We start from the raw sequence: 22,101 nt of genomic DNA, 5'->3' as shown, positions 1-22,101 counted from the left end.
TATAAAAGGGAGTTTATACCACTTTTCATCTTTGGATCAGTCACACAGTTATACAGGACCTCTCTGCATCACCGACATAAATAGTTTTTAGCCCACTTAAAATGTCTGAATTGTCAGTAAAAAACCAAGCACATTCCAAACCGCTATCCAGACAGGAACACTAAAATCTTTTTCTCTCCCCCCCACTCTGATTTTTCAAACTCTCTTTCTCCACACCAGTGCAATGAAAGAAACGCAGCAGGAACAAAAGAAATGGAGATGGAGCAGGCACAAGAAGCATCTTCCCTTGTCCACCTTCCCCTGACTCACTGCAATTTGTTCAGAGCCCAGGCAGAAGTGAGCTCCTTCTTCCAAGAAAAAAACCCCACACACGAGGGCAGAGTGTAAACTGTGAGAGCTGAACATGGGAACATCATGGGACATGAAGCCATCTCAACCCAAACTCTGCTCAGAACATAAAACACCTGTCAGCACGTAGATTTGGTGTATTTGTAGAATATTTTTTATTTTTTTTTAGCTGAGAAACACAAAATAGGGTAGAGTTTAAGGCATGCAATCAGGCATGAAACTTCTCTTGCTTGTTTTGTGCGCTCATACCTTCAGTGTAAGTTCTATGAGAGGGAGTAGATCCTATCTTTAATCTCTACATGAAGCAACTCTGAGCACCCACTTACAGCCTGAGGTTGGATGCAATATTTACAGTTCCTGGAATAAGGATTTACTCCCAGGGAAACAGTTCTTTTTCTGTCTGTGGGATTTGTTCTGTGCCACGTGGAGCAAGGTTGTAGTAATACCAATTTTCCCCACATATACACAAATTGCAATTACAGACATCTGCTTGCATGGGTTTAATTTGATTGCCCTTTTAGTGAAAAATACAGATAATCTAATGAATAGGAAAAACATCTTTGCTTTCTGCACATTGCAAGTCTATTCGTGGGTGTTGTAGAGAAATCAAACAAACCCAGGCACCACAACAAGAATGGTGCAATCAACTTTTTACCTCTGAGGTAAAAGAGCAACTCAAAGATGAAGAATTTTCTGGGTTAAGGTACCTTAGGTTAGAAACATAATAGGTATTGAAATAAACATGATAGGATTTAGAGATGCTGCTAAAAGATCCATTTCCATTTCAGTAGCTTTCATCCTGGGGTAGTGTAAAGCACCTTTGTGTCTACTCCTGTGGGGCATTTGCTCTGAGCAAGCAAAGACAGAACCTGAAAGGGAACATATTGCCAAGGAAATGTTGTTCATAAGCAGCTACAAACTTATTGTCTCTCTTTAACACCCCACCTTTGTTCAGAAGGCTCCTGGTTTTGTTTTCTATTATTACCCTTTTAAAACATGACAGTCAAAGACTCTCCTGCCTTGCTCATGCATTTTTAAAATCAATATGATTAAAAATGAATCTACTGTGCATCCATGTGATGAATGTGGTAAGAGCTCGTTCTGCATCTTTCCCATGAACGTCCCCATGCTGAATTTTTCAGTATCACTAAGATTAATACAGCAAACACTGGGAGAATACAAATCCCTAGTCCTAAACTGGTTGAGCTGCCCACTCCCAAGGGCTTCAATGCTATCAGAAGTTCTGTCCTCTGCTGTGGCAGGCATTAGGAGTTCTGTTTTTACAGTGGATTTTCAAAAGAGGCAATCCTGAGATTACAAATAGTTGGCAAGTCCAGAACTGGATGGTCCCATTTCCAAGGCCCCAGCAGAGGGGAAAAAAAATAAAATCATGCACATGTTTAGTTCATTCTTATTCAGTAAAACATTGAAATACAGCTTAAGCATGAGGTCAAATACCACTGAAAGTGCCTGAAGTAATGAGACTTCACCATTAAATCTTTCAAGAGCATAAAAAGAACATTAACTCAGTGCATAAGAATTACACCTTACAACATGCATATTATGGAGGCACTGACCTCTTCTTTTGATTTCCTAAAAATGAACAGGGCACGAAGCTCTAGGGGAAGAATCAGAACTTCCATCCCCACTTTTAACTAGGGAAAAGCCCATGGAAACAATTTTCTTTACACAATACCTGCAAGAGTGGCTCAGAGTTAAAAGAAATACTCAAGTCTACCAAGTGAATCTGCATTCTCAAAAATTACAAACTAGACTTAGATTTTTAAACATTGATTGTGACAGCAATGTATGAAACATATCTGGCCTTTCTGACAAAAAAAAAAATAAGTACAAAATGTTCAAAAGCCAACTGTGCATTTAGATTAGCCAGCACATAAACAAAAGTTCAAGACAAGCAGTGCAAAAAATGGAAGAGTAAATAATGAGAGAGTGGGAAACAGCCAGACTACAGCTGAGAAGCTTGTAAATAGAGCAAGTAGCTAATACACTTTCCCAGCTTAAACTGCAATTTAGTAACAACTGCAGTGAATTAATAAAAAAATACATGAACACACGAAAACCTCTATGCCAAAATGTGCTTTGCAGTGCTGACACATTCCCAGGACAGCATGGAATGTTCATTGGGAATGGGAATTGGTCTTTTTCCACCAACCTTTGATTGCACAGGGCAGAAATAAACTCCCCTTGCTCTTGAGCTTGATCTGAGTGGGTGAACCCCAAACCCAACTCCCTGTTCCACTGCAGCTCTCCAAAATCACAATTAGGAAACCCTGAAATATTTGAGTGGGGCAAAAAAAGTTCTGCAGGGTGATTTTAGCAGGAAAAAAAAAAAAAAAAGTAAAACAAAAGCAGATTTGGTGTGTTGGTCCTTGGCCAAAGCACTGCTGGTGCCCAGAGCAGGACTGGTCAGGAGACCTGGGAGAGACCAGATGCTTCCTGATAGCAGCACCTGATGTCACACTGGTATGAGGGACAAAGCCAGGCTTTGCTGAGACCAGTGTGCCCTGAGAGGGAGATTTACTCATTTGCTGTCACATTTCCTAATGGCAGTTAGGAGCTCTTCAGAGATTCTGCCTCTTTTAGAGCCCTTGTGCCCAAGGGAGTAGAGGTTACCCCATCCTCTGAAGAAGGTGATTGTCTACAGCAAAAAAAAAAAAAGGGGAAATTTAGGAGATACAAAAATGAAAATCATGACTGGGGAAGTGTTTTGATTCAGCAATAAAGGCAAAGCAAAACAGACATCACCCTGAAAGAACAAAGTCACACAGGAAGGGATTGGATTCTACTGAGCTTAACCCTGAAAGATGCTGTCCCTTTATGATTAAATTTGCTGTGAATGACTCACCCACAAACTAATGTGAAATGTTCTCCTCAGCTGCTTCTCCCAGCAGTTCAGGATGTAAAAGCTAGTCCCAAATAAAAATTACAAGGCAAAAAATAAAAACCCAACCACGCTATCTCCCGTTTCTCATCACCAAGATGCCTCACAAAGGAAAATAAAAGACTTTAAAGCATTTTAACTTGTGAAGTATGAAAGGCAATTCATGCTAGGGAGGAATACCTCAGCCTTTTAGCTGGGGAACAGTCCTTCCATGGGTGCCTGGTTAATAGCTATCATGCAAAAACAATTAGTCATTCAAGCAATTAAGAAGGTAAGTATCTCCTAAAAAGGTTCTGAGCTAAATGCAACTGCTATGAACCTAGACTGTTCCTGAGTGTAATTTCCTTATTGTATGGCCTCTCCTGAGGAGATCCATTGTGTCTCATGTGTTGTAAATTCTGGATGCTCTTTTAGCTGCAGTCTGAGCCTCTGGGGAGTTCTCCTCTTGCTCCTCACTCTTCTTCTGGTTTAGGAAGATGTCTGACTTCAGGAAGCGGCTGTAGCTGTCATACTTCATGAGGTTGAATATCTGGGAAGAGAGGGGAAAGAATACACAGCAAATGAGCTCAGTAAAATGAGATTTTCAATGAGAAGGATGCTTTAATTCCAATGTACTGTCTGCACAATGTTCTGTCTGTACTAGAGCATTACATTTAAAAAAAAATACACTTGCAGCTCTCCAAGGGGCAGCCTGTAGCAAACAATGCTGGTTCCATGGTCACTGCCTGGCTGTAACATCCACATTAGTTTAAAAATCAAAGTACACTTTTCACAATAGCCAACTTTGCACACCTGACACTGAAGGTGAGAGGTGCCATGCCTGGGGCAGGGAGGAGATGCTCAGATCCCCCTGCAGGTGTCTGGAAGGCACTCAGAGGGACAAAGCAGAGCTCTGAAGAAGGAGAGAGGGGTGCCCTCTGTGCACCTTTCTGCTGCAGTGACTCCTGAGTGCTGCAGAGTAACTCATGCAGAGCACTGGATAACTAAGGGAAGCCTCTGAGTAATTTACACAAACACTGAAACAGCTGGTTTAGCCAATATTCCTTAAACCTTCACCAATCTTCCCACCCTTGTTAGACAAAATGCCAAGAGTGGTCTCAGGCCAGATGAGAAATGTTGCAGGAACCTGCCACAAAGAGCTGACCTGGTACAGATGTGCTTTGCCAGTTAAAATGTGGGTTTAAATTGCTGGTGGATTAAATTTGTGTAAACACAATTTTCACCAGGCCAAGAGCTTCTCACAGCCAGCATGGAAACACAAAGTCAGCCTCAAGTACAGCTTTTCACTCCCAGGGCTTGAGTTCAGGCTCATCCCTCAGCATCACTTCTGCTCTTCTATTTATACCCAATATCCTGCAGACAAAAAAACCAAACCTACAACTCTTTTGGAGTTTTCTGAAAACAAAAGGGATGGGAGAGGAGCCTAGAATCTGTTCAGGTGTCAAGGTCAGGACTATATTTTGCTTGGTGTTGAAACAGAGGGGAAGGGAAAAAAGTAAACTTCAAAACTGTAATTGAGGCAAAACCAAAGCCAGCCTCACCCTCAGTCTATTATTTCACTGGTGGAGCCTCTCTGAGTCATGGTTCAGGACAGATTTTTTTTATTTTTTTTGATACTCAGAATAACTGAATTTCCAAGACAAATTCCTGGGTTCTCACCTGCAGATGTGGCTACTCCATGTGTGGATAACTCAGCTTTACCTTTACAGGCCTCACTTCTAACTGATAGTACAATCAGCTAACACAACTCTTTGCTAGGAGTAAAAAAAACAATCTCAAAATGCTTTTTCATTTCACATCCTCAAGGAACCTGGACAGATGCAGGCAAACACCTAAAATCTGACTGTTCTTGTCCGTGCATTTGCTGAAATAGCTCCCTTACAAGTAAATTACTAACCAGTAATTTACTGGATTTTACTAACCAGTGTTTGTTTACATATTTAAATATTTAAGCTATTGTCTAAAACTGTGGAAATATTATTCTTTAAGATACATATTGGAATGTGAAAAAAATCCCAAAACACCCACTCTGTGTAGAGCCTGATCTTCAGGGTCTGAACTCTTCCTGAGTTAAGCAAAGTCAAATTATGCCTCCTGGCACTGGCTAACTACAATATAATTAAATTTATCCAACCAGCTCAAGGGGAAAAAAAAATAAGAACTTAGATCCCTCTTGTTCCTGGTATCACTTGAAGCATCTCCCAGAGAGAAAGAGCATTGAAGGTGAAGATCTTCTGCAGTTCTGGCCAGCCAAATACACAGAGCAGAGTTCACAATCATGTGCCAAAGCAGAACCCTCTTTTCCCCCTCCCTGCCTTTGTGGAGCAGGAACATTTACCCCACAGGCATCCTGGAGCACGTGGGTTCCTGTGAGCCACTCTCACCCCACTCCATCCAGCACAAACAAATGGCCCGGGGGCACCCCATGGGCAGCAGCCAACCCCAGCAGTGTCCCCAGTTAAACCAGGAGCTCTCTGGGGGCAGCAGCACACCCCAGCAGTGTCCCCAGTTAAACCAGGAGCAGCAGCACACCCCAGCAGCGTCCCCAGTTAAACCAGGAGCTCTCTGGGGGCAGCAGCCAACCCCAGCAGTGTCCCCAGTTAAACCAGGAGCTCTCTGCAGAATGAAGCTCCTGTTACCAGCACTGCTGTACCCCAGGCTGTGGCCTTCCAGCTCTGCCTTTTTCTCCTCCAGACCCACAGTGCCAGCAGTGCTCAACTCCTGCTCTTCAGAGAGCAAATTACACCACTCCCATAACTTTATAAGGATTGAAAACTGGAGAAGACCATAACTCTTCTGAGCCATTATCTAACAGCAATAAACAGTAGCTTCAAGCACTGGAAACTTGCAATGACCCATAAATGCTCTGCATGTGTTTTTAAAAGCTCACAGATTTTCTTCCCACACTGGAGGGATTCCTCTATCACTAGCCCAGTATGTTTCCAGTTCAGGTATTACTGATCCTTGGCTCTCCATGTGCATGTCATTTATAAAATAGCAAATATTTTAACTCCAGCACTCTCTCCAACTCCACTCACCCTGAACTGTAGTGCTTAGATCTACCAGAACATGTCCTTCCCTTTACCCAGGTCAGAACTTTTTCCATTAAAAACTCTTTTTCTTCACATTGAAATAGGATTTCAGGTATTTCCACTGCTAATGTCTTGGAATCTGCCTGAAAAACAGCAGAACCTTTGCTCCTCAGACCCCTCCAAGTGCCCTAGCCAGGGTATTCAACACCTGATTGAAATGGGCTGAAAACACTGTTTAAATCACTGAGCTGTTTCTCCACAAAAGGAAAGAGCCAAATGGAAAATACAGGTAGTCCTGAGGATGGTACAGGAATTAAAAATAGTACTGCAAGTGCTGGAAAGCTGCAGATAAGAATGACTCACTTCATAACTTATGCTTTGAAATCAGCTGAATATCAAGAAAATTTACCACCTAAAGACATGCCTGCAAAATTTTTAATTTCTACCAGACCTCCCAGGTTCTTTAGAGAAAGGCAAAGCAGAAACCAATTCCTCCAAGTCTTGCATGTTGCACAAAGAGGAGGGTTTTCAGAAAACTGGGCTACATTCATATCAAGATAAATACCAAAGCAAAGTAAAATGAAGAAATTTGAGCTCTCAAGGAAACCAGGGGCAACTACAGAAACAAACATCAGCAATGACTCAGAGCAAGTGAATACACAGGAAAACAAAGGCACTGAGCTAGTCAGGGTGATTCTCAAGCTACCCACGCAGGAACCCTGGAGAAAACTCCAGCCAGTTATCCAGGAAAGCCCTGAGCTGGAATTAGAATGATTTTATTGAGTCTCTTAATTAATTGGTCGTAGTGAGATGGGGCCAAGAACCTGGAATATCTCAGAGCAGCTGCATTAATATCCCCAACCTGACAACCCAGCTCTGTGCTTACCTGTTCAATCATGGCTAGAAAGCAGAGCTCACTAAAACCAGACAAAAATGAATGAAACTGTGTTACTGAAATAAATAACTGTACCTGGTCCTGGAGCTTCTGGAACATGAGAGGGTGAGGAGTCTCCAGGATGGTCTCGCTCAGACGGGACTGCCCTTCAACATTGACCTGGGAGGAAGCTTTGCTGGACAGGAAAGTCATGTAAATCTCTTTAGCTTTTTCCTGCATCTGCAAAAGGACATTTATTTAAAGAGTTATTTGCTGTGGGAATGTTCTCTGCATCAGGTTTATCTCACTTGTGTTATGCTCATTTGTACTGGAAGAGGAACACCCCTGCAGGCCAAAAGCTACACTGGGATCAGTGAAAGCTGCCAGAATTCAGCAGGTTGGGATGCTTGAATCTCAGCAGCCACTGTAAAACTGCTCAGCATCATCAGCTACACCTTGTCTTTGCTTTTGAGACAAATGGTTTTCCTAACAGGTCATCAGTATGGGCAAGAAACCCAGAGGCAGAAAAACCAGGAACTGGCTACAAGGGAAAATAGAGTGAGGAAAACAAATTAAGAAAACACCAACAGCTTGGCTAATTGGCAAAGATAAGACTCTCAATAGCCTCTGAGAGTTGATAAATAAGGGCCTGACCTGCCTAAAGCTGTTTGCTGGCATTTGCCCTATTTCAGAGCTCTTCCCTTGTCTAACCAGTAACAGCAACAACATCTTGACCGCACCAGCATCTTCAAAGCAGTGAGTGGCCACAATCCCCTGAAGTTCAAGGAAAGGCCCCTTAACAGATGGTTGGATGAGAGGAAGCCAGAGAGGGAGAAGAGAACCAAACCAGGCAAGAGCCCAGCCCCTGCTGCAATGTGAATTCTGCATGCTGAGAGCCAGCAGCAGCAGCTGCTCTGGGCCATCTGAGCCCTGGGCACTCACCAGGGTCCCCAGGGTACCCCTGATGAGCAACCACAGCTCCACAGCAGCTAAAGGGATGTGCCTTTGATGGGGATGGGGCTTGAAGAAGGAAGCATTTAAATCCTGCCCATGAAGGAGTCTCAGAATTACTTCCATGTTTTACAGCTGAGGCACATTTACACTCAGGGGTAATTAGAAGAAAAGCTGCATGTGCTTGAGCATTCAGGAGGCCTAAAGAGTTGGGGCTCTCTCACTGCTGAAGGGGACACCCATGCTCTAGAATTCCTTTTTAAAACTCTTTATTCATCTGGTGGGTAGAACATTACGTGTCAAGTGTACTAGGTCACAATAAACTGCTTTTAACAGTTTCCAACTTGTTTCAGCTCAGGGAGGACTGGGTCAGCCACTTCTGTTCTAAACGACCAATTAAGGGATCCAAGGTGTGGCTGCTACAAGTGGCAAAGTTAATGTCCTAATGAGGGCACAGCAAAGGGGCCTCCAGCTATTATTGCATGAGCAATTGTATTGCCAGTCCCACACAAATTACTTCTGAACCTGCTGTCCAAGCTCAACAGTATTGAGAGAGGGGCAAAGGACTGAGAAAAAAATTACCCTCCTGCTGAGTCAATGGAAAATCAGCAGGAGAAAAGGAAAGGAGAGGGAAAGCAGCACAAGCACCAAAGGAAAAGCTGCAGTCAGAAGTTCTCTGCTCTGCTTGAACTGCCAGGATGTTCTTTGCTGCTGGCTAATCAAGGCAGATGTAGCTCCTTGCCCAAGGCCACAGGGGCAAGCTGGGCACTACAGAGAAAGAGCAGAGGGAGGCTTGAGAGGGAACACAAAACTAGAAGTAACTGTGAGGAAGTTTAAAGAGCATGGAGAGGAACAACAGGACTGTGTGGGAGGCTGCTCAAACAGGGAGGCTCTTTGGATTTTGTGAGGAAGAATAACAAAGAAAGGAAGTGAAAGAGCTGTGGCAGGGAGAGGAGGCCATTGCAGAGACACAGAGGACCTGGCTTTACAGCAGTGGGGAAATTTGGAAATGCTCAGCTGAAGGTTACAGGTTCTGCTGCAAATAGAACTGCTCTGTGCTTCAGCAGCACAGCAGCTGATTAACTACAGCTTATAATTTGCTTTAAAAAGAAAGAACAGTTAAAGCTGGCAGTGTGCTCATACACCCCCCAAATGTCACTCAGGCAGAGCCAGGTTCAGGTGGAGGAGGCAGAGATTGTCCCTGTTCACTCGGTGACATTCTCTGCTCTGCAGCAGCCTGAAACTGCAGCCTCAGCTCAGGGGACTCTGGAACTGGAGCAACTCTCAAACTGGGCTCTTGTTCACAGGTGGTTATTAAAGGATTGCTGGCAGTCCCCAGTTCCATCTGTGTGCTCTCCCCAGTGTCCCTGCCAGATTCCCATTTGGAGCATGAAGCTCTGCCTAGAGCACCCCCCTCGCTATTTCCAGTGCATCCAATATTCCTCCCCACTTCCTTTCCTGAGGTCAAGCTCAGCTCCCAAGCATGTGTGGCTCCCAAACGAGGTGAAGGGAGCCCCAGATGCTCACCAGACCAGGCTCCAGCACTCTGCAGCTGTGCAGCATCACCCAGCCCTGCTAAACCCTTGCTGCATTCCACATGGGAAGCAACAGGAGAAACCCCTGAATGTACAGGACTTTGTTCTGGAATCATTCACTACACAGAACTTCAACATGGACATTTTGGTGGGTTTTAGCAATAGCTGAAAATATTCCCTGTTGTTGGAAGCATTTATTACAATCTGTAATTTATTTTTGAAGCTGGGCTGCAAGAGGAGAAACATTTAAACCCTGGGAAGCAGCACGACTGACATGTTGTTTATTTCATTAACAGTCACAAATGCAACAACATATGACTAACTCAAACAAAATATTTAAAGTTAAATTTTATTCCCTTATCCTCACCACTCCCATTTCAGTAATTAAATTCATGCCCTAACACAAGGGTGGCAGCAGAACTCACTGCTATGAGTGGACTTTTGCTTTCTCAAGCTTCACCAAACATTAAATCTGTATTTTAACTACAATTTTAAAGGAATATCCCTTTTTTTTTTTTTTTTGAGTTACAGAGATGTGTCCTGAGCTGAGGGGGAACTTTGTACCTTCCTGTTAGAAAAAGGGGAGCAGAACCCACCTTAAACCTGCCTAGAGCAGCAATGGACTCTGCAGCTGCCAAAGATCTCCCCTGCTCCCTGACTCATCCCCTCTGATGGAGCAGCAGCCTGTACAAACCCAGACACTGCCCAGGCTGGCACAGAAAGGATAACAAGAAATATCCCTGGCACAAGGCATGCTTAACCCACTGCTCATGTGCTGACCTTTGGAAAAGCTTAGACTGACCAAGCAGAACCCCAGGCCAGAGCTCTCACCTCCAGTGATGAAAAGTTTATCTCAACCTTTAAAAATAGGGGGGGAAATCCCATTCATAGAATCATGGAATGGTTTGGGTTTGAAATAACTTTAAAGTAATTTTGAAATAAAGTAAGTTTGAAATTACTTTTTGAAATTACTCAGTTACTTCCAGCCTCCTGCAGGGACAGGGGACATCCCCAACTAGATCAGATTGCTCAGAGCCCCATCCAGCCTAGCACTGAACATTTCCAAGGATGGGGCACTGATCACCCCTCTGGGAAACCAGTTCCAGTGTGTCACCATCCTCACATTAAAGAATTTCCTCCTTGTACCTCATCTAAACTTGCCCTATGTCAGTTTGAAGCCATTCCCCTGTCCTGTCACTCCATTCCTGTGTCCAAAGTCCCACTCCAGCTCTCCTCAAGCCCCTTTAGGCCCTGGAAAGTCTCCCTGGAGCCTCCTCTTGCCCACCCCCAGCTGTCCCAGGCTGGCTCCAGAGCAGAGGAGCAGAGCTGCTTCAGCCCTTGGAGCATCTCCTGGCCTCCCCTGGACTGCCTCCAGTCTGGGTTCAATTGATATCAGCTTCATCTGACCAGGAGCCTCAGTGCCTGCGAGCTCATCTCTGTGGGAAAACAGTTTTAAGGCGAAGTGAGCTGCAAAACAACTCAAAGACTGTTTTAGAATGCTGTGTGCACAATGGAGAGATGAAAAGGGACTTCTGCAAGAGTCACTTCCAGAAGAAAAATCCACGCTTCATGCTACCATAAACACTGGAAAGATTTCTATTTTTAGAGCTTTTCTTAGCTTTGTAAATTATCTAAACAAAGCCAACCATAAGCAGTAGCTACAAAAATTTACTGTAAGTCTGTGTCACTCTAAAGCACATTTATTCAGGCTTTAGTTATAATAATTTGGGCAACCCCAGACTCCAGGCTGACCACACTATGGAATGACTGGTACTGGATAATTAACCTAAATAGAACCTAGTTAAATCCCTGTCCATTCATTTGGCAAGTCATTGAAGGATTCACCAAGTTCCTATCCCTGTACATCACTTTAACATTTTCTCTACTGGCATCCTAAATTAGCAATCCTAAATCAGCTAGAAATATGGAAATTATTTAGCAAGGGAAAATATGATTATTATCCCACTGAAAGCGTGGGACCTTACAGAAAAGTTGACTGACTGGTTGTTCTTTCCTCAAGACTTTCTGTATTCCTGGACCTTAATGAGAGAGGGAAGCAGCTGAATACACAAAATTGGAATTACTAAATGTCACAAAGTTCACAGACAAATTAAACATTTTCCTCTTCTTGCAAAAAAATAGTTTTGTTGTATTTTTATGGATTTATCAACACCCAAAAAAATACTCACAGCTAAACCCAGCAAAATTGTTTTGAGGGGAATTTTCTTTCAGTGCAAAACACAGGATATTTACAGAAAGTAGACTCCCCTACCCAAAATACATTGTTTGAAAAGACAGGGAAATTTTTTGTTGTTGAAAATCTGCTGGGAAACTGTTTAAGCTGACAATATTTGACTGACCTTAAGAGAGGAATCTGCAGTCTGGACACAGCCCTCTTACACCTGCACTTCTTAGCACCTCTCCTAGCCCATCTCTCCTATCTGATTCCTGTTCCTGGGCATTCCTGATGTTCCTCCAAGCACATCCAATCCCACAGCACACTCCTGGGAAAGCTGCAGCCCAGGGCTGGGACAGGAGCACTCTGTGCTGGGCTCCCATCTGCCTGGATGGGACAGAGAGGGGTGGGGATGGTGCTGCATCCAGCTGGGGCCAGGCACCAGGGGTGTCCCTCAGGGCTCTGTGCTGGGGCCAGCTCTGTTCAATATCTTTATTGGTGACATGGATGGGGGGATTGAGTCTCTCATCAGTAAATTTCATGAATAAAAGAAATAAAATAAATGAATTTCATTAGGAACTTTGAAGATGACACTGAGCTGGGAGCTGTGTCCATCTGTTGGAAGGCAGGAGGGCTCTGCAGGGAGCCCTGGAAGGGTTGGATGGATGGGCAGAGTCCAACAGGATGAAGTTTGATAAATCCAAGGGCCCAGTCCTGCCAGTTTTGGCCACAATAACCCCTGCAGTGCTCTGGGCTGGGATGGTGTGGCTGGACAGTGCCCAGGCACAAAGGGACCTGGGGCTCTGATGGACAGACAGATGGACAGGAGCCAGCAGTGCCCTGGGGCCAAGGAGGCCAAAGGCTCTGGCCTGGGTCAGGAATGGTGTGGCCAGAGGAGCAGGGAGGTCACTGTGCCCTGCCCTGGGCACTGCTGGGGGCACACCTGGAGTGCTGAGCCCAGCCCTGGGCCCTCAGCCTGGGAAGGACCCTGGGACACTGAGCACATCCAGAGGGGCTGGGAACACAAACCCTGTGAGGAGCCCTGAGGGAGCTGGGGGTGCTCAGCCTGCAGGAAAGGAGACTCAGGGCTGCCCTCATCACTCTCACAGCTCCTGAAAGGTGCCTGTGCTCAGCTGGGGCTGGGCTCTGTCTCCAGCAGCACTGGCACAACCAGAGCACTCAGCCTCAAGGGAAATACAGGCTGGATAGCAGGAAAAAGTTTTTCACAGAAAGGGTGATAAAGCTCTGGAATGGCTGCCCAGGGAGGTGCTGGAGTCCCCATCCCTGGGTGTGTTTGACAAAGCCTGGATGTGGCACTGGGTGCCAGGGTTGAGTTGAGCTGTTGGGGCTGGGTTGGACTCCATGGTGTTGAAGGCCTTTTCCAGCCCAGTCATTTCTGTGATTCACTTGGAAGAGGTCTAAGGGCATTTTCCCACTCTCACCTCTTCATGGTGCCAAATGTGCCCTTTGGCAACAAGAGCTACACTCAGGTAAAAAAGCATAAAAGTGGGATTTCAAAAAAAAAAGAGCTTTAGGAGTCTGACTCTCAAGGACAAAGATACTCGGAGTTTTGATACTCTTTAATTTCACACTCACAGAATGAGCTCTTAAAGAGCAGAAAAATTTGAAATTTCTCAAGAAAACAACAAAACAAACAAAAAAAGCGGCACAAAAAACATTTTGAGAAACGAGCAAACAAAACATGGTACATATTTTAGGCCTGACTCTATGGGCTTCAAAGTCTAAATGTGAAAGTGGATCCTGTGCTCCTGGTGGATCTAAATGTAAGCCAGGATCCAAGCAGTGGGAAAAAAACTTACTGAAGGTGCCTGGTTGAAAAATTTTCCAATAGAATAATTCCTACTAGAAAGGTAGAGCTGTCATCAAAATGAAAAGACTCTGCAGATATACACCAATTTGGATAAATATTTAAGTAAAAAAGTTTAAACAGACCCCTTATGTTTTGTAACTTGCAATTTGATAAGGCAAAATGTTTCATTTTGGTGCTGTAAAATATTTTTGTTGGGGCCATTTGTTATTTTTATGTTGCACTAAGATAGCACACTGGTGTAAATTTCCAGCTAATAGCTGCTGTGCTCGAAAAAAGTTCTCAATGAAATATCTTTATATTTGCAAACAAGATGATGCAACATTACTGAATTAATACAACTTTTGCTACTCCCTAGAAACTACAAAAAGTTCAGTTTTCAAAACATGGGAAACTTGACAATTTCAGCAATTTGTTTTGATTTGAAATAGAAATGGCTTTGTTTCCAAAAAATTCCACCAGGATGATTTTATGCAATTCCTTCAAATATATTTATTTGCATTCATGCAAAGCACATTATGCAACAGAGATGTTTTAGCTCCAGCTCTGCTAAGTAAACTTTGTTGACAAGCAGAATTTATTTAGGAAACATACCTGCTTTTTTCCCTGTGTTTTCTTAAATTCTTCACATGCTAACCAGAACAAAACGTTTTCTTCACTAAATTCTTTCTTTAAAAATTCCTAGGAAAGAGAAAAAACAAAACCACAAAGGTCAGGATCCAATTTCTCAGCTGTTTTTCCCTGTTAGCACCAGAAGCTGCCTACAATTAACTTTACCATGGGTTTGCCCAGCCCAGTGTGACAGAAGCATTTGTGCATCTGCAGGGCTGCTATGGAACACTGTGATATTCTGCTCTTTGAAAGCACATTCCAGGAGGAGGATGGGCTCCATCTAATCTCAGACCATATCAGTAACTAACAGGAACAGCTTCTTCAGCCTCCCTTAAATAACTCGAGCACTTTTACAGCCACTGCTCAAAGGGAAATCCAAAAAGAGATTAATTCATTCCCAGGTGAGTAAAATGAACCATTTTAATGAGAGTCACAAATCACTTGGGATTCTCATGCAGCACATTTCTGACTCTTGTAATGAGTAAAATCTCTACAAATAACAGTATTTCTAAAGGGGATCATCAGTGGCAATAAATTCACTTAAACAAACTGAAGCAGAGGATGTAGCTGTGCTCACTGTGCTGTTTAAACACAGCACATTCCTCCAAAAGTGAGGGAGGGGAGAAAATGTACATTAAATTTATTTATGAAATATAATGACTGAAACTTTTATAGCTCTGAGATCATCAGTTTTCTCTTTCAAGTGTTAGAAAATAGAGACTAAGTAATACCAGGAATTAAACGGCACCAAGATTACTTTTTTTTAAGAATTTAAAATCAGGATTTTGTTATTCTTGTTTACCTCACTTTTTCAAACCAGTCTGGCAGGAAACCATTTTATCCCAGTGCGTTTTATCAGTACAGTATGGCAAAAGCACTTTGAAGTAGGCAGTTCCTATTCTTACATCTAACATGGCAAGAAGGCCTTGAAACACCAACTCACCACCCTCACCTAATTAAACTTCAAGCCATTTTGAGCTGCACCAGCCCACACTTTGTAGTAAACTGAAAGGGAATATTTTCAGTAGAGCTGCTAAACACAGAGCAAGAGCCACAGAGTCATCAGATTGCTCCTGGGAACCCATGGCTTAAGGACAACGGGTGAGAAGTGAGAGCCCAGGATCTCAGTGACCAATAATGCCTGGCAGGAGGCATCAGTGGCCCAGGGACTGCAGTTTATCCAACTTGTTAATCCTTGCAAGAGAGGACAGGTCCCATTAGGAGGGTGCAGCCAAAAGCCTTGCCAGTGCCTTTTGAGCCCAGGCTGCAGTGGCAGGGGGCAAAAGGAGGCACCTCAGAAGCTCTGCCAGGGGCACAGCTCCAGCTCTAGAGGGATGTGTGCCTCTGCTCACAGCGCTGGCACAGCTGCACCCCTTCATGCTGAGGCTCACTCTGCTTTAAACCCTGAATTTTGCTTTATCCATATTTAATATATCGACCCTAAAGCGTTTGACTCCCTCCGGGTCCTCGAGGAGGTTCTCCAGTGACGTGGCCCATTTCGAGGTTCCCTTCAAGGCTTGGTGGCTGCTGCTTGGGTGGCCCTCACCATCATTTATCTCTGGAAAAAAAAATAAAATGGACAAAACAGCATCTTCTTTAGAAAAAGGCAAGTATCAGCCACATGGATGTCTCCCCCATTTCCCCCTGCACTCCTGATTTCAGCTGCTCTCTTTAAAGGAGACACATTTTAAAAAAACACATAAAACTGAAAATGAACACACACACACACATGCAGACACTTGAATTCTAGTAAGGAGGCAAAGATTCCTTACAGCCACATAATTCATGAGCATGCAAGGAGGCACTGTCACTGCTTTAGAGGGGCCCAGGCACCTCCTGCCTGGGGAGCACAATGACCACACCAATGTCCATATTTTGCTCTGGCACTGTCAACAATGTTGGCTTCTCTAAAGGAACTTCTGGCCAGTCACACATGTGAAATTTATTTTTAATAAGAGAATCATCACTGGGAGTTGGATGCTCGGTAAAAGCAGAGACAAAGAAAAATAATGGTTTGTTCAGCAGGAGAACCAGTCCAAGATATTAATCCAGCCCAATGGGAGGAAAGACACCCAGCAGAAGAGCATCACTCCAGCTGAGTCAGCCTGGTTTTGGGCAAGAGGGTGATTTTACTGTTTCCAAGCCCTGCAATTCTCCTTTTATAAGGTGTACTGGACTGTGCCCACACCTGATCTGCCTGCCAGCCTTCTCACAGACAAGAAATATGGAATAAAATTCCTATTTTCTCTATCCCAGGAACAAGTGCATTTCATTCGAGGCTGGCAATGGCAAAAAACCCTTCAGAAAACCCATTACTTGGAAAAACTCCAGGAATGCTATTGCTCATCTGAAAAACTCTAACACAGGCATAAAGTGCTCAGCCTCCTCTCCTCACACACAAAATGCCCTGGGAACACAGGAGGGAAGTCAGAAGGATAAGAGCTGCACTTCAGGTCACTGTGCACTGGAGAGATGCACAAAACTCTTACTGCAACCAGTAGAGCTTCTATTTATAACCCCTTCATTTCTCCCTACCAACTTACTGGAAATCTGGATCTGGATCTGCTTAAGCTCTGCTTTTAAAAACACTTCTTTCACCATGAAACTAATCCTCACTAAGTATCTCAAAAAACTCTCCATGCAGAAATACACAAATATATCTTTTTGTATTTAAATACACACTAGCAGATGCCCTTTCCAGCTGGTAATTGGAAATAAAACCGAGGTTAAAGCCCTACAGAATATTGGCATGACAGCAGAGGCTCCTGAGCTTTGCTTGGTAGGGACCTGTGGAGTCTGCTTGTTTCACCAACTGCTCTAAATGAATGAACATCTCTTCTGCCTTGATAGGGAGGCGATTTTGTTTTAAAAACTCTGTTAGCTTAAAGATCAGGAGCCAGAGCCTAAGGATTGTCTCCAAACCACAGCTGCAGCCTCCCCATGTGACAGGAGCACAGCGAGCTAACACCGCCTCAGTTTGGCCCCCTTCGTGCAAAAGGATGTGGTTCTTGATTAGCACTTGAAAAATTTGTTTTAGAAACCTGACTCAAAGTATTTGGGCATGTAATCTCAGTAAAATCTGTGAGATTTGAGTGGGAATGGCCGAGTGTGCTGCAGCAGAGCACAAAGCCCTGTGAGGAGCTGGGATGTGCTGTTGTGTTCACACTCACCTGGGAGAGGGAAGGCAGCCCTGGGTGTGCAGCTGCTGGTGGTTGCAGAGCCAGGCCATTCCCCCTCTGAGCTAAACCACACAACAGAAAAGGGCAACTTTGATTTCCAGTGTTTCTTTTCCAGCCAAATCTGAAGTGGACACTAATGGTTACTTAGAAAAGCAGGTGTTTCAATGAGCCAATGCAGACCCAGGCTGTTGAAAACCTAAAAAAAAATTCTGGTGGGCAAAGGCCAGAATAAGTCCTTCCAGAAACTGAGGATAACTCAATCTCCTTTTCTTCTGCAGCTTTGACTGATCTCCCATTTTACTGCTGGCCATTCTCTAGCCTCCCTGATCATCATTTTCCCCACTTTCCTCTCACTTCCAGCCCACCCAGCACAGCCCAACCCTACCCCTCCATTCATGTTCTCTCCTCCTTGTCAGCCTCCAAACCCTACTCCCTCTACTCCCCTTTTCCCTGTATTTTCCTCCTACAGCCTTAACTTCAAAATCAGAATTTGGTTCTGAAGGGAGAACCTACATGAGTGTCCTGGTGTCCATTCTGCTGAGCCATGTACAGAACACTGTCACCCAGTTTATTTCCTCACTTAACCAGCTCCCCACAACCCAAAAAATACTGTGGTACAGAGACAAGGGTTGTCTGTCCATTGCAACCCTTCCATTTACCCCTTGCCTCATTTATTCCATTTATCCCTGGCCTCATTGATGTCCCCAGAGCAAAGGCTGAGGGGTGTCTCAGGTGCTGGGAAGCTCTGGGTGCCACCAGAGGTGCAATCCCAGCTCAGCCCAGCCTACAGCTCCCAGCACTGCCCACCCAAGGCTGGGGTCACCAGGCTGAGCCCCATTAATCCCCATGTCCAGCGTTCCTCTGCAGCCGCCACAAAACATCAACATTCCCCTTCAACACAAACATAAATAGGCTGCACACGACAGTAGGAAACACCCTGAAATTTTATGAGGCTATTAAAGCTGCTGGGTATTTTTATTAGATCCCATTAAATATGCCATCACCAGCATTTATTCTAATACAAAAGTGACCTGACATCCCTTCAGTCAGGATCATAACTTCCCGCTCCACATGCTGGTTTCATGCAGCAGATTTAATATGCGATTTTCAGATTTTTTTAAAGACAGGAAAGAGGTTTTTCCCAAAAATGACCCCAGAAGCTGATCCCCAAATCTATCTCTATTAGTAAATTACCTTAAAAATGATACTTTCACTGAAGTGCAAATTAATGAGTCTGAAAAAATTCATTTGAGGAGGAAATACAGCAGTGTAGTTACATGAATGATCCTTCTGACACCTATTTATCTCTGATATTTATAAAAAGACAACTTTCTCCTGTTAAAATCATCTGCTGACAAAGTTCAGTAATATAGCCTTGGAAACAGCAAGTTTGATCCCATTGAATAACAAGAACCCAAATGTACATACATTTGAATGATCATTTAAATGAGGAAGGCAGACATTTGCTGTTACTAAAAACTGGGAGATAATTTTGTGCATCACAAAGGGCACTACAAAATGGCAGTTCTCCCACCAATATTTCTGTCAAAGCAACACACAGAATACGCATCAGATGATAAATAAACCAACTACATTTCTTACATTACAGTTCATTTATTACATTATCACACGCTAATTAAATTTCAGAGCAGAGCCTGCTGCCTTTTGCATGGGTTAGGAAGCAAGAGGCAGAGAAAGGCGGCAAGGCACGCACAGCAGAGAGGCACACACACAGTTGTAAGAGTTTCTGCTGAAGCAAACTTTCCACTGAGTTGGAAATGTGCTTCAGAGCCACCACGGCTCGCACGGCGTGCGGGGAGCAGCCAGATGCTCCTACCAACGCAGCAAATGATTGAGTGCTTCTTTTAACAGCACCACTCTTCAGAGCACTCCATGCTCAGGCAGTTGCATTATCTGGAGCATTATTTTAGAGGGAAAGCTCGCAGAAGCTGCCTTCCCATCGCACAATGGCACTGCAGCAGCGGGCTGCAGATAAAGGTTCTTTGTGTGCGGCACAACGGTAAGTGCAGCGCTAAGAATGCCATAATTATCAGCTGAAGAGTGCTATCAAAAAATGCCAAATATTTGCATCCTCCAAACACGAACTTGGACTAAAATCCCAGGAGGTATCAACACAATACATACAACTTTGCAGGTCAGAACTCACAGTCCTGGCCCTTGTTTCTGACAAGCACCAAGAGCAAAGACCTGCGGGAACCCATCAAACGGAGCGATTCAGACACGGCTAATTGAGTTAGCCACGCTGATCATCCAGCACTGCCCACTGCAGCCCTTCCCCAGGCTGCTGCCACTCTCCAGCTGTTGATACCGTGGCCTTTGTGGCCCCATATCGAGCAGCACAGACCCACAGATCCTTCACAGAGTCCTGCTGATCACATCCCTTCCCAGCCGCCTGTTCTGCCCATCTCCTGCCCACACACCCCTTCTGCACGCCCCCTAACAAACAGCAGCCACACAAACACTCACAATGACAAAAGCACCATGCAAGCAGCACATTCCTCACTCCACATTTAAGCATGGATGTACAACAGGAAAAGCTGCTTCCATCTCTTTTTGAAGAACTTCTGACCAGTCCTCCCCTCATCCACCTGGATCATAAATCTGCAAGCCATGAGCCTTTATTATTACTTTAAAAGCACCCTGAATACCTTGTCTTGTCCTACAGTCACCAGAATGCCTACCCAGCAACAATCACCAGTCTGGAATTAATAAATCCAAGGTATGAAGCAGTGGGAAACTTCATTAGCAAGCAGCTGAAAAGGGAAAATTCCCTTACTTTCCATGTATCCAAGCATCAGCGGATGAATCCTCGCACAACAGTTTTTTCCTAGCAGCAGCTGAATTTTAGACCTTTTTGCTACAGCAGAGCTGTCCTCTCACGCGTGGGGTGTTCAGAGCACGAGCTTCAACATCCTCTTTTGACTGTCTCTAGCAACAGATGGCTACTGGATTCCACTTTTAACTATAAGGAAGGAAACTAAAGGGACGTTCCTCTTTTGTAGCATCTCTGGAAGTGTTCACCAGACATACAGCCTTTAAAATACCCCCTCCCCACCTCCCCCCCCCCCCAAAAAAAAAAAAACCCGACCCAAAAAAACCCAGAAAACCCAAACAACTCTAGACAAAGATCTCATTTGGCTTTTCTTAGAAAGATTGCAACTTCTTCCTGCACACCATAAAACACAGCGTTATTTTCTAGGATTTGGAGATTGCAACTGTTGCCCCAAATGTCCCAGCAGTGACAGATGTCAGACATCACCCCTCGGAATCGACAGGCTCGGAGCATCGGGGATACAAAGCACCCAACCGCGTCACAGCGCCTGTCTACAGAGGGATCCGCGCTGTCCTACATTATTACCGCCTGGAAATCCCCATTCCAGCTCGAACCCTCCACAGGCAAACTCCTCAAAGTCAATTTGGAGTTGGAACAAGCACGCTCTGATGTCCCGGGCTGTAGCCTCGGCCCCGGTAACAGCGGCAGTTCCGACTGAGGCTCGGCTGCGGCGGCACAAGCCCGGCCGAGCCCAGTTCCCCTTCCGCGCTGCTCCGCGGGAAGCGCCCCGGCCGCGCATCCCCCGCGGCCCCGCGGCCTCGCTGAGGGCAGAGCGGCCGCCGAGCAGCCCCGGCCGCGGCCCCGAGCTCCGGCGGGGCCCAGGGACCGCCGTGAGCCCCGCGCTTCACCCGGCCCGGAGCGCAGCGCAGCCCGGCCCGGCGCTGCCCCGGCGGGAGCGGCCGCGGGCTCGCCCGGGGGTCGCTGCCCCGTCCCCGTTACCTGAGGGCGGCCGCTTCCTGCTGAGCCGGCTCACGGCCCGGTTGAACATCCCGGGCGCCGCTCGGCCCCGCTGCCGAGCCCGAGGGCGGCCGCGCTGCCCCGCCCCGGGCCGCCCCGCCCCGCCCGGGGAGCGGCGCCAGCCCCGCACCTGCCCGGCCCCGCCGAGCCCGCGGAGCCCGGGGACCTCCCGTGCAACGTGGCAGCGCCGGGGATTCGCCCCCTCCTCAGCCTCCCCCTGCCCTGCCCGAGCCACGCCGCCCCGCTCCCACAGCGCTGATGTGATCGCCGTACGCCCGCACCCTGCTCATCCAACCCGCCTCTAACTGTGCCCGGCTCCAGGCTCCTGCTCCTCGACCAGAACTGCTCCTGTCATCGTGCTCGGGGACACGGGACAGCAGCGCCCCTGCCCTCGCCCGGCTTTAGCCACCAGCCACCCTCCTGTCCTTGCTTTAGCCACCTTGGAGCAGGTGCAAGAAGCAAAAACACTTCCCCAAGATGGGCACCTCGATGAAATTGTGTCCTGTCTTTCCAGAACAGACACACCAAGCTTTTTGTGTTGGAGTGACTCCTTTGCTCGTCCAACACTTCAAAGGACAATTATTTCTGAACAGAAAAGCGCAATTACAATAATAACAAACATACTTTCACTTTCAGAAATAATGTTTTTACCAACATACTTGTTCAAAAATCCAGCATGTGAGAAGTTTGTGCAATTCTGACAAAGCTGCGAGCCATCAAACAGACAATTACCTCAGCAAAACAGTAGTGGGAGGCAATGGGAGCGCTTAAATCCCACTGGAAATATCACCAATACACAAAAAAATCACAGAAACCACTGCTAGCAGACAAGTCAACAGTTGTTTTATTTCCA

The 22,101-nt window shown here is 45.5% G+C and overlaps 1 protein-coding gene across 2 annotated transcripts; it reads right to left on the bottom strand.

Moving 5' to 3' along the window:
• Window positions 1-479: 479 nt before the first annotated feature.
• On the bottom strand, window positions 480-21,409 carry RGS10 (regulator of G protein signaling 10). 2 transcript variants are annotated; one of them, XM_077182820.1, is made up of 6 exons: window positions 21,231-21,384; window positions 20,235-20,435; window positions 15,698-15,816; window positions 14,241-14,327; window positions 7,253-7,396; window positions 480-3,779 (listed from the first exon to the last, which is right to left on the bottom strand). In XM_077182820.1, the coding sequence occupies exons 2-6, from the start codon at window positions 20,251-20,253 to the stop codon at window positions 3,633-3,635; spliced, it is 516 nt and encodes a 171-aa protein (XP_077038935.1). In that variant the 5' UTR covers window positions 20,254-20,435; window positions 21,231-21,384; the 3' UTR covers window positions 480-3,632. The 2 variants fall into 2 exon arrangements, with proteins under 2 accessions (XP_077038935.1, XP_054493679.1); XM_054637704.2 differs by lacking the exon at window positions 20,235-20,435 and having other exon boundaries at window positions 21,231-21,409.
• Between the last annotated feature and the right edge of the window lie 692 nt (window positions 21,410-22,101).

Source organism: Agelaius phoeniceus, chromosome 9 (genome assembly GCF_051311805.1).
Source record: "Agelaius phoeniceus isolate bAgePho1 chromosome 9, bAgePho1.hap1, whole genome shotgun sequence".
NCBI classification, from domain to species: domain Eukaryota; kingdom Metazoa; phylum Chordata; class Aves; order Passeriformes; family Icteridae; genus Agelaius; species Agelaius phoeniceus.
This window is presented reverse-complemented; position numbering and strand designations above follow the sequence as displayed.